At 44.5% G+C, this 14,518-nt stretch overlaps 1 protein-coding gene across 1 annotated transcript in view; it reads left to right on the plus strand.

Moving 5' to 3' along the window:
• Positions 1–8,033: 8,033 nt before the first annotated feature.
• The window catches only part of Fn3krp (fructosamine 3 kinase related protein), a 9,805-nt gene continuing 3,320 nt past the window's right edge, over positions 8,034–14,518 (plus strand). Inside the window, exons 1-4 of the mRNA XM_021176849.2 lie at positions 8,034–8,222; positions 11,599–11,750; positions 12,264–12,355; positions 13,329–13,411. Coding sequence (XP_021032508.1) covers positions 8,082–8,222; positions 11,599–11,750; positions 12,264–12,355; positions 13,329–13,411 — 468 coding nt within the window. The 5' untranslated portion in view covers positions 8,034–8,081. The remainder of the gene's footprint in view (positions 8,223–11,598; positions 11,751–12,263; positions 12,356–13,328; positions 13,412–14,518) is intronic.

Below are 14,518 nucleotides of genomic sequence, written 5' to 3' on the forward strand. Positions count from 1 at the left end.
TTACGGATGGTTGTGAGCCACCATGTGGTTGCTGGGATTAGAACTCTGGACCTTCAGAAGAGCAGTCGGGTGCTCTTACCCACTGAGCCATCTCACCAGCCCGCCTTTTTTTTTTTTAATGATGAAATGCACTATGTACATGGGGAAGAGTATGATCATACATATTTGTATCATTTATAAGTGGCAACTTCAGTTATAAATCACTGCTCCAGGTCAAGAAATACAAAGCCAGAGCTGCTAAATGGTTCAGTGGGTAAAGACATCTGCCACTAAGCCCCATGACTGAGATCCATGTGGTGGCAGGGGAGCACTGAAGGGGAGCACTGAAGGGGAGCATTGATTCCCTGGGCTTTCCTTTAGGATGCTAGGAAACAGCATCACCAGAAATAAAGGCAGTTAACTTCATGACGGCCATAGCTCTCAGCTTAAAAAAATTTTATTTTTCATTTTCATTTTTGGAAACATTTTCCTTGGGGAAGTTGTTTTCTTTTGATTATAGTCGATTAGTCCTCTATCTTTTGGCTTCCAGAGAAAACAGATGTTAATCTTTTTTGACAACTTTGCTATTCACATTTCAGACTTCCTTTGCTTTGGGTATTTTATTACTTGACTGCTATTTGTCTAAGAATGGACATCTTTTAATTTACAGTGTTTCTGTAGGGCTAGAAAGAGGGCTCAGCAGTTATTCGGATTCATTTCCCTGTACCCACTTCTGAAGGGTCTCAAAGGCTTGTTATTCCAGCTTCAGGGACACCCAACACCTCTGGCCTCTGCAGGCACCGGCACTCTTACACACATGTGCACATAACCCCACAAACACACACACACACACTATGTGTGTGTGTGTGTCTACCATCCCAGCCTCTAAGCACCTAAGAGGCTCAGGCAAGGAGGATCAAGAATTGGAGGCCAGGGACTGGAGAGATGACTCAGTGGTTAAGAGCACTGACTGCTCTTCCAGAGGTCCTGAGTTCATTTCCCACCAACCACATGGTGGCTCACAACCATCTGTAATGGGATCTGATGCCCTCTTCTGGTGTGTCTGAAGACAGCAGCAGTGTACTCACATAAAGAATTGGAGGCCAGCCTTGACTTTAAAGATGCAGAGTCAAAACAGCAGTAATGTTTCTGGGACCTTAAATCAGGAGGATGGTGTATTTTGTCAGTCTAGAGCATGTCAGGTGGTTTGTTTGTTTGTTTTGAGGGCTTGAACTATAAAAGGTTCTAGTTCAGAAACAAAGCAAATGCACCAACACACATCCAAACACCACAGCAAGCATCCACTGGGTTTTATGAACTAAAAGCCAGAACTGTATTCAGAGATGCCACTGTTCATGGTGACATGGGTACATTGTGGCTTGCAGCTGTTTAGAAATGCATGCACAATGTGAAGGAATGGAAGACCGAGTGGCCATAGTCACACTTTGAGACCCTATTACCCACTATGTGTGCTTTTGTCCTGACCTCCTGAATTAACCAGCAGGTAAGTGCACAAAGAACTTAATATCAAAGAACACTTTCAAAGGTCCAAAATAGATTCAAGATCAGAGCTAAAGTTATCCTGGAGGTCTGGGGGTGGATGGCGGCGTTCTTAAAAGCCAGATTTCATACATTAGCAGACACTAAATTTAGTCACATGTGCTTGCGGTAGAAAAAGAAACGCTGGCTGATAGAGGTTGGATCTTCCTGATGTGCAGGAACTCTCACAATCTACCTCGACATCTTCATCTCAACCGGCCTCATCAGTCTTTCTCATCAGTAAAGCTCTCCCTGAACCCCTTGGCCACACACTTCAGGTTTTTGAATAATATTTTTCCAGTCTCATTGTCATCGAAGAGCTTGGGAACCTTCAGGATTTCTTCTTCGGTGCTTTTCCCCCAAACATTTCCTGAGTCATCGTTGCCAAGAAGTTACTAAAGCTCATTTCCCTGTCCCTTCCTTATCAACATCATTTATCATTTTCTGGGTTTCTTCTTTCTTGGGTTCGAAGCCTAGGGTCCACATTCCCACCTTTAGTCTTTTGATGTCTGTAGGTTCAGGTCAGTCAGTATCAAAAAGATCAAAAGCTTCCTGAATTCTCTGTTTCTGCTTTTAGTAAGTTCAGGCTTAGGGCTCATCATTTTTCTCTGGCCACTGGATGTCATGTTGAAATTCGAGGCTATTATGGAATGAACTCCACGACCTGTTGTTAAGGCAGTGGCAAACACACTGTGTTGGCTCTGTTCCCACCTCTCCACGCCCTGACTAGCTTCCTGTCTCATTCCAGTCCTTTTCAGTTTGTCTTTCTTCCAATTTCTGGATGCCCACTTACATCGTTACAAACACTTGTTCTGTTCTTCATGTCTTTTAGCCTCAGTTTTCCTTTCAGTTTCTCCATGCCACAGTACCAGTAACTTTTCTGGCCTCTTATTTAGTGATTCTCTTCTCTTCTGTGTTTAATTTACATATAGGTCTATTAAGATTCCACTCTGGGCTGGGTGGTGGTGGAGAGGCAGAGACAGGACTATTTTTGAGTTCGAGGATAGCCTGGTTCACAGAATGAGTTCCAGGACAGTTATCCAGAGAAACCCTGTCTCTAAAAACCACGCCCAAACAAAACAAAACACCAAAGAAAAAGCAAACAAAAAAAAACCAAGCTCACCCCCGCCCCCCACCCCCCACCCCCGAAGCCACAGATCTCACTCTGAAGCTGTGCATAGTGGGTATAGTATCTAGTGTGAGCTGCCACTAGAATTGGGAATTGAACCTGGAATCTCTGATATAGCAGCAAATGCTCTTAACTGCTGAGCCATCTCTCCAGGCCCGCAGCAAGTAGTCTTAATTGCAATCTCTTAAGCTCCTGATTTTTCCTTTTTTTTTAACATTAAAGGAATAACTGTCTTGTTATGCACGTGGTAATGCCAGCACCTGTCATTATCTGTGACCTACTGTTGCTTCTTTGGTGTGTCAGTTGACTAGGGGTGCCATTCTACTGCCAGGTTCTAATAACAGAAAGTTAATCTTCATACATCTTGAGAGTGAATGTCTGAGATCAGAGAGTTAGAAGAGTTAGGTTCACAGGGGATCTCATGTTTCTGGTCTGTAGAGAACTGCCTGCCTGCTATGTCTGGTCATGGCTTTTTCTGGAGTCTCTATTTATGGAGTCACTTGGTAATCCTCTTGGATTATGGCCCCACCCCATGAGCTCATTTAATATTAATTACATCCTTTAAGTCACTGTCCCCAAGTTCGTTATGCTGGGATTGGTGACTCTATCTGTGAATTCTGAGGGAACATAAAGCATTCAGTCTACAGCTCTTGGGCAAGGCAGTCTTGTGAAAATGGTTTTTCAACCCTCGTGTGACATTTAAGAATGAATTTTGTGGGGGCTGGAGAGATGGCTCAGTGGTGAAGAACACTGCTTTTCCGAAGGTCCTGAGTTCAAATCCTAGCAACCACATGGTGGCTCACAACCATATGTAATGAGATCTGATGCCCTCCTCTGGTGTGTCTGAAGACAGCTACAGTGTATTTACATATAATAATAAATCTTTAAAAAAAAAAAAGAGCACGGTAGAAACAAACAGAAAAAGAATGCACTTTGGGGCATGGTGGAGAAATGGCTCAGTGCTTCAGAGCACTGGCTGCAGGGCTAGTGAGATGGCTCAGCGAGTAAGGGCACTGACTGCTCTTCTGAAAGGTCCTGAGTTCAAATCCCAGCAACCACATGTAATAATATGTAAGAGTTGGGCTCACAACCACCCATAATGAGATATGATGCCCTCTTCTGGTGTGTCTGAAGTCAGTTACAGTGAACTTATGTATAATAATAAATAAATCTTAAAAAAAAAAAGCACTGGCTGCTCTTCTAGAGGACCCAGGTTCATTTCCTATCACCCTCATGGAGGCTAACAACTGTCTGTAACTCCAGTTCCAGAAGAGCCTAATGCCTTCTGGCCTCTGTGAGCTCCAGCCATGCACATGGTATACAGACACAGATAAGACACCCATACACATAAAATTAAAAAAAATACAATTGGGTTGGCTTAAGCTGGCCTTCATTTTACTTCAATCCCCCTGCTTCAGATCTTAAACACTGAGACTAAAGGAGTGGACTATTGTGTGCAGTCACCCCATCACTTTTGACTTTGTTGTCCTTGAGTTATGTAAAGGATTTCCACGAGATCTAGTGTTTCCTTCTCTCAGAACACTAATTGCCTAAAATTAAAAGTAAAACTTGTGATTTTAAAAAATAAAATAATTAAGTAATATGAGTTTGGGTTGCAAATCTAACCAAGGGTAGACAATAATGACTTCTACCAACGCCATCACCATTTTATTCAAGGACGAAGCTTCACAGGTGCTGGGTTCAGGATGACATTTCACCTTCTTGAAGCTCAAGTAGCCTTTCGGTGTCCTAGATTTATGGGAAAGTTGTTCTTCCACTACATGGTCACCTTGAACCCATCTGGTTCCATACTGTTACTTAGATCTATGGTTACTAAAAATAAAATACAACGAAACCTAGCTTTAAATTCTTAAAAATCATTTTATTAGTATGAATGATTTGCCTACATATAAGTGAACTACGATCGTGCCTGATGCCTCCACAAGCCTAGGGTTGAATCCCTTGGAAGTAGAGTTAGAGGCAGTTGTTTGTAGGTGACTTGTCACGTATGTGCTAAGAGTAAAACCAGGTTTTCTGGAACAACAGCCAAGTGCTCTTAACTGCTAAGCCATCTCTCCAACTCTCTAAAACCAGCTTTGTCCCCATGGCAAGAACAGTTTTTGAATTTTTACTTTTTACTCTGGGCTTCTATCACCCAGATACTAAGCCTACATTCCTCTCTGTCTTGTCAGCTTTTTGGTGGGATGTGTTTTTTAGCTATTTCAACCAGCATTTATTTCTAGATGTTCTCAGCAGAAGGTTAGGTTAAACAATCTGCATGCTTTCTTCAGTTGCTTTTATTCCTTTAAGCTTTCAAGCTTTCATTCATTCGCTCATTTTAGCACATTCTTATTGAATGTCCACTTTCTGTTGTGCTATTCGCTGGGAAACATCGGGGAACATGGTGGTCAACTGTGTCCACTTGATTGGACACAGGTATTTGGGGTCTTGGGGTTTTATTGCTGTGAAGAGACACCACGACCGAGGCAACTCTTACATATTATTACATTATTATTTAGTTGTGGCTGGCTTGCAGTTTCAGAGGTTTAGTCCTTTATTATGATAGTGGAAGCATGGCAGCATGCAGGCAGACAAGGTGTTGGAGAAGCTCAGAGTAGTACATCTTGATCCAAAGGCTGCCAGGAGGAGACTGAAATCCCACACTGGGTGGGGCTTGTGCATGGAGACCTCACACACAGTGACACACCTCCTCCAACAAGGCCACATCTCCTAATAATGCCACTGCCCAAGCATTTAAACACATGAGTCTATGGGGGCCAAACCTACTCAAGCCACCATATTTGGTTAAGCATTTTTCTGTTAGGGGCTGTCATCTATCATTCCAGGATTTGGTAGGCTGAGGCAGGATTTCCCTGACTCTGAGGCTAGCCTGGGCTATATAGTGAAACCTTATCTCAATTTTAATCTTCCCTATTGCACCCCAGTCCATAATCAAAACACAAAAAAAATTATGTATGTTTGTATCCTGTTAATATTTAAGCCAATGGGTCTGGAGTAGACGCATTTCCCTCCATAGTGTGGGCCAGCTAGAGGTCTCAACAGAACAAATCAACCATCTATGAGAAGGAATTTTGTGGGAGGAGGACCGTGACTCAGACAACATCTCTTTATCTCCAGCCTGCCAGCAGATCCTACTGATTCCAGATTTTCAGTTTCTTAAGTCTCTTTATACATGCATCCTGCTGGGTTTTTTCCTCTGAGTGAGACAGATTTTTTAACCAACCTGTGTTGGAACTGAAGTCTGGCTGAGACACAAGCTAATCTGTTAATCTCGTATAATACAAAACGCCTGTATTGGAAGCAGCATGCCCCTCCAGTTTAGGACTTACACACTTAAACAGTCTGAGTTCTGCACTGCAGATCATTGTCACAGACCTGGAAGCTCGGACAGACTGAGACGACAGCTGAGCTGAGTGCTGGAGGGTGAGCATCCAGGGTATAAGTTATAACTTTGCTCCTGCAGGGGAATGTTTCTCCAGCAAAAATGTTGTAGCTCTGCTCCAGTGGGGGAAAATTTCCTCAAGACAAGTGTTACAGCTCTGCTCCACAAAGTCACACTGCACAGCAAACCTCATACAAGATATTTATTGGGAGGGAAAACCCAGGAGGGTGGCTTCCTCTGCTTGGATGAGAAGCAGCAGGGAGCCAAGCAGAACACAGGCTTTGTGAGGGGTTTCTTGGGGTGGAGGTGGGGAGCTTTCCAGATTGTCCTGGAGATTGGTGAAATTTTTGTGGCCTAAACTTGGGGCAAGTTTAGAGATTGGTGTGATTTCATGTTCAGGGATTGGTGTTTCTGTTTCTTGGCCCTGGATTTGGCTTGAAGTCAAGTCAGGGTCAAGGTGTTTTTCCCTTTGGCTCTGGTCCTTTTACCCTACATTTAGGACAGGGATGGCTGGAGAGGGTCTTTATAACCATTACAGCTAGCAGAATAAGGATAGACAGGCAGAGGCAAGAAGTCAGTTCTGGGTTTTTTTAGATAGGGTTTCTCTGTGTAGCCCTGGCTGTCTTGGAACTCACTCTATAGATCAGGCTGGCTTTGAACTCAGAAATCCACCTGCCTCTGCCTCCCAAGTGCTGGGTTAAAGGCAAGTATCACCACTGCCCGGCAGTGGCAGTTCTGTTTAATAAGACTAGATGACTGGTGTTGGTTCAAACTTCAAGTCTGACCCAGTGTAGTTTATTTAGGCATATTTTAGTCGCAGCACAATTTAGTGAAAAATTTCCTGGTGATCAACTCAATCTTGTGTGCAAAATAAAACTTAAGGTGTGAGTATGTTGAAACTCTTGGTGACGTAATGTGACATTGTGAAAGCCAAAGTTAATGTTTTAAGTTTTAATTACTATGCCTAAGCGACCCATGAAATAAAATTCATCTGACCTATAAGCTCCTTGCCCAAGGACAGATACTTCTTGAAATGCTAAAGGCTATTATTTATGGAAAATAACAAGTCATGAGTTTTCACTTCTTTAAACAAGTTTATTTGGCCCATCTATACCAGATCTGCTTGTTCACACGTGGAAGGGAGGTATATGGGTAGGAAATACGTCAGAATGTATGCTTGCCACTGATTGGACCTGACTGGAAATGCGCTGAATTGTGTTTTTTGTCTTTTTTAGCCCCTGCAAAATCTGACTGGGGCCATTTCCCTGGGAACCTGGACAAGGATCTGACCAAAGTACATCCACGTGGGCAGTACTTAAAGTATTAAAGCTTGCTTGAAATTTGGTTTTAATTTATGGCAGTGGTCTTATTCTTGACTAGTGGGATCAACATCTTAAAGATAGGTTCTGTAGATTGACAAGCTCATGAGAAGGGTTTGGGAGAGGATCCCGTGTGGTCCAGCACACAGATAGTTACAAAGGTCCTGAGCAACCACATTTGCTCACAGGCTATGCATCCTTTCCTTCGAAGGAACAACTCTGCGTTACATTCCTGGTTCCACTAGTGCTTACTTGTAGGCACAAGGACCTCCATACCTCCCACAAGAGGGCAGGCCTCCTGGCCAGGGAAATGGTCCCTCGGCCAGCACATCCCCTAAGGGCTCAGCTTCACCTCGCTGACGGTTTCAGACAGAACCCGGAGCGGAGGGAGCAACCTCCGTCCATCTACACAGCTGTCTGGGAATTGTTTTGAACCGGTTTGAATCGAGAGAGTTCAGCACACCAGAGCGGCGAGGCTGGGCGTCCCACCCACTCACCAACCGGCTCCTGCGCTCCAGCAGCCAGAGAAAACTTGGCAGCAGTCGCTCTGCCTCTCAACCAATCCTAACCAGTCAGGCCACGCCCCTCCACAGGTTTCCCCGCCCCTTCCTTCTTGTCACCCAATCCCGTCACTGGCCTGTGTCTACCCCGCCCCGCCCCTGTACCCGCTTTTGCTCCAGGCCTGAACTGGGACTGCTGGGGAGCTGCTCTCATGGAGACCCTGCTTAAGCGGGAGCTGGGCTGCAGCTCAGTCAAAGCTACGGGTCACTCGGGAGGCGGGTGCATTAGCCAGGGCCAGAGTTATGACACGGACAAAGGACGAGTGTTTGTGAAAGTGAACTCCAAGGCAGAGGTAGGGCCACCGGCTCTGGGTGAGGGTCGGGCTCGTTGACCCGAGGCTAAAATGGGGCGCTGGTTTGGGTCCGGGGTGTGTGAGATCCTGAGCTGGCCCGGGTTGGGTAGCGCTAGAGACTCAGTCTTCAGCGACAGTCTCTGCCCGCCGTCCACAGCCCGGCGTTTTCCCTTTGGCCTCCCGCTTCCCTGCCCTTGCCCGCTGTGCCCACTAAGGCAACGGTGGCTATGCAGGTGCAGCGCGTGGTATTCAGTGATTGCGATGCCCACTTCTTTGAGAAAGCCTTCACGTTTGACTGGTTAGTTTTGAGAAACGCCAGAGTACTCGTGTTTATCTGGAGCTTATTTCAAAACTCAGATCAAAGATCTTAAAGGATCAAAATAACGCACTCACCCCACCACGTTCTGTTTGAGTGTGAACTTTTTCTGAAGCGCCCAATGGAAGATAGGGTGAGAGCCCCAAGGCTTCAGTTGTGTTCCTGGTTGCTGCTGTCCCTTTGTCATTTTAAGCTGTTTCACTCCAGGTTTTGTTTGGAAGGGACGTGGATGGCTTCTGTAGAACTTGGCAAAGTTTTTTTTTAAAGACGAAAGTGAAGGTGTTTATCTTCTTGTTAAGCCCTACACCTCACACACCCTTCAAGTTAGAGTTGGTTTCTGTCACTAAGGCTGACTTCCAAATTCAACCCTTTTGTTTCTGTCTCTTGAGTGCTGGGATTGCAGGTTTTAGCCACGAGCCTAGCTTTTTGCATTTGTGGTCATTTTTCTCTCAAGAAAGGAATCTTGCCTCTCCCATGTGTGTTAACCTTTGGAAAACCCTTATTTTCTCAGGACTTGCCTCAACCCTTGTCTTCAGCCATCAGTTTGCCCTCAGCCACAGTCTTCGTGGTCTCCTGCATGTTCTACAGCTGGGCCTCTCTGTTCTGGTTTTGCTTGTTTTTATATAGTAGCCTTTCTCTACAGTCCTCAGTATTTCCACCTTGATTTGTTTTTTCTTTGTGATGACAGGTTGAACCCAGAGCCATGCACATGCTAAGCAAGTACGATTCATACTCCTGAGCTGCATCCTCAAACTAGTGGTGTTTGTTTGTGTGTGTTTTCCGTTGTTTGGAGTTGAGTTCAGGCTCTTTTCTCTCTTTTTCATATATATATATATATATATATATATATATATATATATTTTTTTTTTTTTTGGTTATTGTTTAATTTCTTGAAACAGGATCTCACTACGTAGCCCAGAATGGCCTTGAACTGACAGAGATGTGCCTACTTCCTTCGAGTTTACATTCTCTCTTGCAGGAAGTGGGGTTTGTTTGTTTTGAGGCAGTTTACATCTGTATGTAGCCCAGGCTAGTCTGGAACTTAATATAGAATTCTCAGCCTCTCAAGTGGTAGGATTCCATATGTTAGCCAGCATGAACTGCTGAGTTCTTTTTTAAAATATTTATTTATTTATTCAGTTTTAAAGACAATACGCATGTGTGTATATGTGGTGTAGGATGTGTGTGTGGTGCCCGTGGAGACCAGAGACATCAAAGCCTCCTGAAGTAGGAATCACAGGTGGTTATGACCTACCTGATGTGGGGGGTAGGAATTGAACTCAGAACCTCTGCAAGAGCAGTATGCACTTTTAACCACTAAATCATATCCAGCCCCACTGCTGGGTTATCTCCCATTCAAAATCTATTTTCAATTTTTCAGTCTTCCTTTTCCATTTGGCCTTTTTCTTGCTTGCTCTGGGATACATAGCACGAATTGTGCTGGAATACTGTCCATCAGATGAACATCTGCCAATTGTAATTATAACTTTGTGTTAGAAACACGACTCTTCCTTGCTCTACTTTCTCTGAGGTAAGAGAGACTCTAAGACTACCCGACTTCTCTTTTATGTGCTTTCTTATGCCTCGCTGGAATCTACCTGGTTGACTTTTCTTATTAGACCTTTTAAACTTAAGTAATTGATTTTATCTCATTTTTTAAGTTGTTTTCAGATTTTTTTCTCACAATGGTCCAACTGAAGCTTAATTTTCCCATAGGTCTATTTATGAGTAGCTACTTTCTTAGCTGGAATCTTCCAACCGCATAAACAGTAAACTACTACTGTGAAGGAGCAGTTCTTCTTGATGGCTGCACAGTTCCTTTTAAAACATTTTTTTTCCCCGTGCTGCCATTAATGTAGTCTCTTTCACCAGCACCTTGGGCAAAAGTCCAGCTTCTCCTTCCTATTCTAAAGAGATTGCTGTGAAAGTTCTGTCAGGACACAGTTCCTATCTTCCTTCTCAGAAACTTTGGTTCTCTTAGTGAGTAGTTGCAACATTTGTAGCATGCTTAGAATGGGCTGTGTGTTAGCTGCTACCTCAGAAATGTAGGTTCTCCCATTCTATAGGCGAGCAAACTGAAGCAAAGAAAGCTTAAGTAACTTGCCTGAGGTCACAGCGGTAGCAACTAGGAGTATACCTAGAATTGCCCTGGCAGAGCTGTTCAGTAGGAAGGGTGATTACATTTTGGTATGTTCACCTTGTGAAATAGTATATACGATGAAGGCATAACAAATACACCAGACTCGAGAGCCCATGTGACTGCGTGTAAAATGGTCACACAGCACTCAGAAGGCTGAGGCAGGAGGATTGTGAGTTTGAGGCCAGCATGGACTACATAGCAAGACCCTGTTACATTAAAAACAACAATAAAACAAAACAAAACAACAAAAGCTAGGGACACAAAAAGTATGACCAAGCAGGCAGAGCAGCTCAGTGATGGTGGAAGCCAGGGTAGAGATAGGCGTCTCTGGGGCAAGTAATGGCTGGTCTCTTTTTTAGGTATGTCTCAAGGCAGGGTTTCTCTGTGTAGCCCAGGCTGGTCTGGAATTTACTCTTGTAGACCAGGCTGACCTCAAACTCAGAGAATTGCCTGCCTCTGCCTGCCAAGTGCGTGGGACTAAAGGTGTGCGCCATCACCACTCAGTGGTATCTGGACTCAGTCTCATGATGGTGATGCTTCAAGAGTGATTGATTGGTGCACATGGGAGGCAGAGGCAGACAGACAGAGTTCTATGTATTCTAGGCCAGTCTGATCTTCATAGCAGTTTCAAGACTGCCAAATTTATGTAGAGACCCTGTCTCAAAAAACAAAAAGCAAGCAAGCAAGCAAACAAACAAACAAATGCAGTCCCACACTGCAAAGTACAAGCTTGCTTGTGCCCATGCGACTTCAGCATTTATGGCCTGTTCCTCAGTCGAGTACCCTGAAAGACCTGTCCATTTCTGTTGAGTTCTCTGGCTAGCATAAATGTGGTTTGAAATGATAAGGCCAGAAGTAATCATGTCTGCATGGTCTCTCTCTGGTGACCTTGGTCTCCTTCTCCATTGTTTTACTGACAGGCTAGAAGAATGTTTGAGGGCGAGATGGCAAGCTTAACTGCCATTCTGAAGACGGGCACAGTCAAGGTACCCAAGCCCATCAAGGTTGTCGATGCCCCAGGAGGTGGGAGCATGCTTGTGATGGAGCATTTGGACATGCGGTATCTGAGCAGGTCTGTGCTGACTCCATCCCTTCTGCTTAAAAGCAAAGGCTTTATTTCTTCCTCCACATGGGTCTTTTATTTTGGAATCTTGTATTGGGGTGGGGCAAGATTTTGAGGTGTGATGTAAAGTGTCCATGACTGCACGTATGATGACTCTGTATTATGAATGGCATGCACTCTCTGCCAGATAAAAGCCAGAGAGAGGGTGCTCTCAGAGTGGGATGATCACAAAAAGACTCAGCTGCAAAGTCTAAAAGACTAGGCAAGGTGGTCAAATGGTGGGAACCTCTGTTTCAAAAACAAATTGAATCCTCCCTCTTCCTCCTCCTCCTCCTCTTCCTCTTCCTCCTCCTCTCCCCCTCCTCCTCCCTAGGATTCCTGTTGTGTGCCACCACCCCCAGTTCCCCCTCTTATGTCAGTAGAATGAACTTCATGCTCCATGTTTGACTTATGTGTCTTGAGACCTTACAGATGGGTCTGCTATCTGTGTGTCATCCGTTCAGTTCCTGTGTTTGATTTTAGTCATGCCACCAAGCTTGGGACCCAGCTTGCAGATCTACACCTTGAGAACAAGAGGCTTGGAGAGAGGCTGCTGAAGGAGGCTGGCACTGTGGGTAAGGGGCTGTGTGAGCCCTAAGGGCCCCTGTCTGGAAGAGGGTTCAGGGATGGGGTAATGCTGTTTGTTGCTCATGCTGATGCCAAAGCAGTTGTGGTCATCCCAAGGCTGCACATTTGCAGTGCAGTGAGCACCATGGGTATGATTGGTACAGTGCATCCTAGACACACTGAAAAAACAGGAAATATTGATGGGCCTGAAGCCACGTGATGTGATTATTTTATGTGTTACTCTCCAGAAGGGAGTCTAATCACAATTGTTTTGGCTTTCAGTACAAAGTGACTTTTAAACACGCTGCCTCCTCTCCCATGTGCACAGCATTCTCGAGGCTCAGAATGCCAGCCCTAATGCCAGCCATCTAGAGCACAGTGTGGTGTTAGCAGGCTGACAGTTGATAATCCCTATGAACCTCATGTGCTGACTCTGTTAGGCAGAATAGCTGATAGTCAGAAAGCTGGTAACCCAGAATTTCCTGTATATAGTTCTGCTGAAAGGTCCTAGTAGCCTGTCCATCCTGTGATAATATGCTGGCCATACCATCAGCTTATCTTGTCCTATGAGGATTAGCTCATAGGCTCTGTCAAAGTGCTTTAAGCCCTATTGCTTCCAGGTTGCATGGAATTCCTGTGGTTGGGATTTTCTTAATTTGGGGGAGATACATGAATTTGGGGCCATTTCAAAGCATAACAAGCTTATTTGTGACATTGTTATGAGTCCCTCCATCCCAGTGCATCCTCTGCAACTTGGTCCTGCTTCTAGAATAGCTAGTGTCTTGGTTATTGAGTCTGCTAAAGCAGGCACTGTTCTGGGTGACCTGGGGGGGTGTCTTGTTTATTTATGGGTGCAAGCATTAGGGGGTAAGGGCATATTGATTGCAAAACAACAACCCTGAGCTGCAAGAGCGGACCCGAGGGTTTCCTAGAACAAGGGGAGAAGCTAGTCACTTTTCTTTGTTTCCTTTTTCGTGGAAGGGAAAGGAGGTGAACAGGCAGAGCGGCAGTATGTGGACCAGTTTGGGTTTGATGTAGTGACATGCTGCGGATACCTCCCCCAGGTGAGTGGCACCGAGCTCACTTCCACATCACAGTCAGACTGGCTGTTGAGACACAGTGGGGAAACTACCCTACTCCTTTTCTGTAAGATTTTGTAAGTCTTTATACTCTTTTTTTCCCTGATAATTTTTAAGAAGTTGACATGAAGTAAATCAACTTAATGTTAGATTAAGATGAAAAATCAGACAGAAGAAACAGCAAGTTAGGATGCTGGTCTTCAAGGAGGGGTTAAAATCTGGGGTAATGCTGGGGCCTATGCTGATGCCAAAGCAGTTGTGGTCATCCTAAGACTGCACATTTGCAGTGCAGTGAGCACCATGGGTATGGTTGGTACCGTGTGTCCTAGACACACTGAAAAAAAACAGGAAATATTGATGGGCCTGAAGCCACGTGATATGGTGAAAATTTGTAGCTTTTATTTTGTTTATTTTTATTATTTATTTATTTTATTTATGTATTTAATTTTGAAACAGGGTCTCACTTTGTAACCTTGGCAGGTGTGGAACTCAGTATGTAGACCAGATGGCCTCAAACTCAGGGATCTGCCTGTTTCTGCCTTTCAATTCCTGGTATTAAAAGTGTGTGCCACCATGCCCAACTTATTTCTAAAGATTTATTTTAATTTGTACACACACACATACACACACGTATGCGTATGTGTGGTGCCTGCGAGGCCAGAGGAAGGAATTAGATCCTCTGGAGCTGTCGTTAGAGGTGACTGTGAGCTGCCTGCCATGGGTGCTGGGTCCTCCACAAGAGCAGCAAGCCCTCTTAACCGCTGAGTATCTCATCATTTAGATATGGCAGGAGTGTGCGGGCTCTATGTAAAGTACATTGTTTTATCTAAGAACTTGAATACTAAACTATTAAACTCTCAAAGGAAGCACAATGACAAGGAATTATACCTTTCATGTTTATGGTTTTAAGTCTGTTCCCTTGGGAGTTTCTGTGTAGAGAGCATCGCCTGATGCCCAGCTGTACTGGCTATTTTTGTGTCAACTTGACACAGCTGAGTTATCACAGAGAAAGGAGCTTCAGTTGAGGAAATGCCTCCATGAGATCCAACTGTAAGGCATTTTCTCAATTAGTGATCAAGGGGGAAAGGCCCC

The sequence above is a fragment of the Mus caroli genome, chromosome 11, assembly GCF_900094665.2.
Source record: "Mus caroli chromosome 11, CAROLI_EIJ_v1.1, whole genome shotgun sequence".
Lineage (NCBI taxonomy): Eukaryota > Metazoa > Chordata > Mammalia > Rodentia > Muridae > Mus > Mus caroli.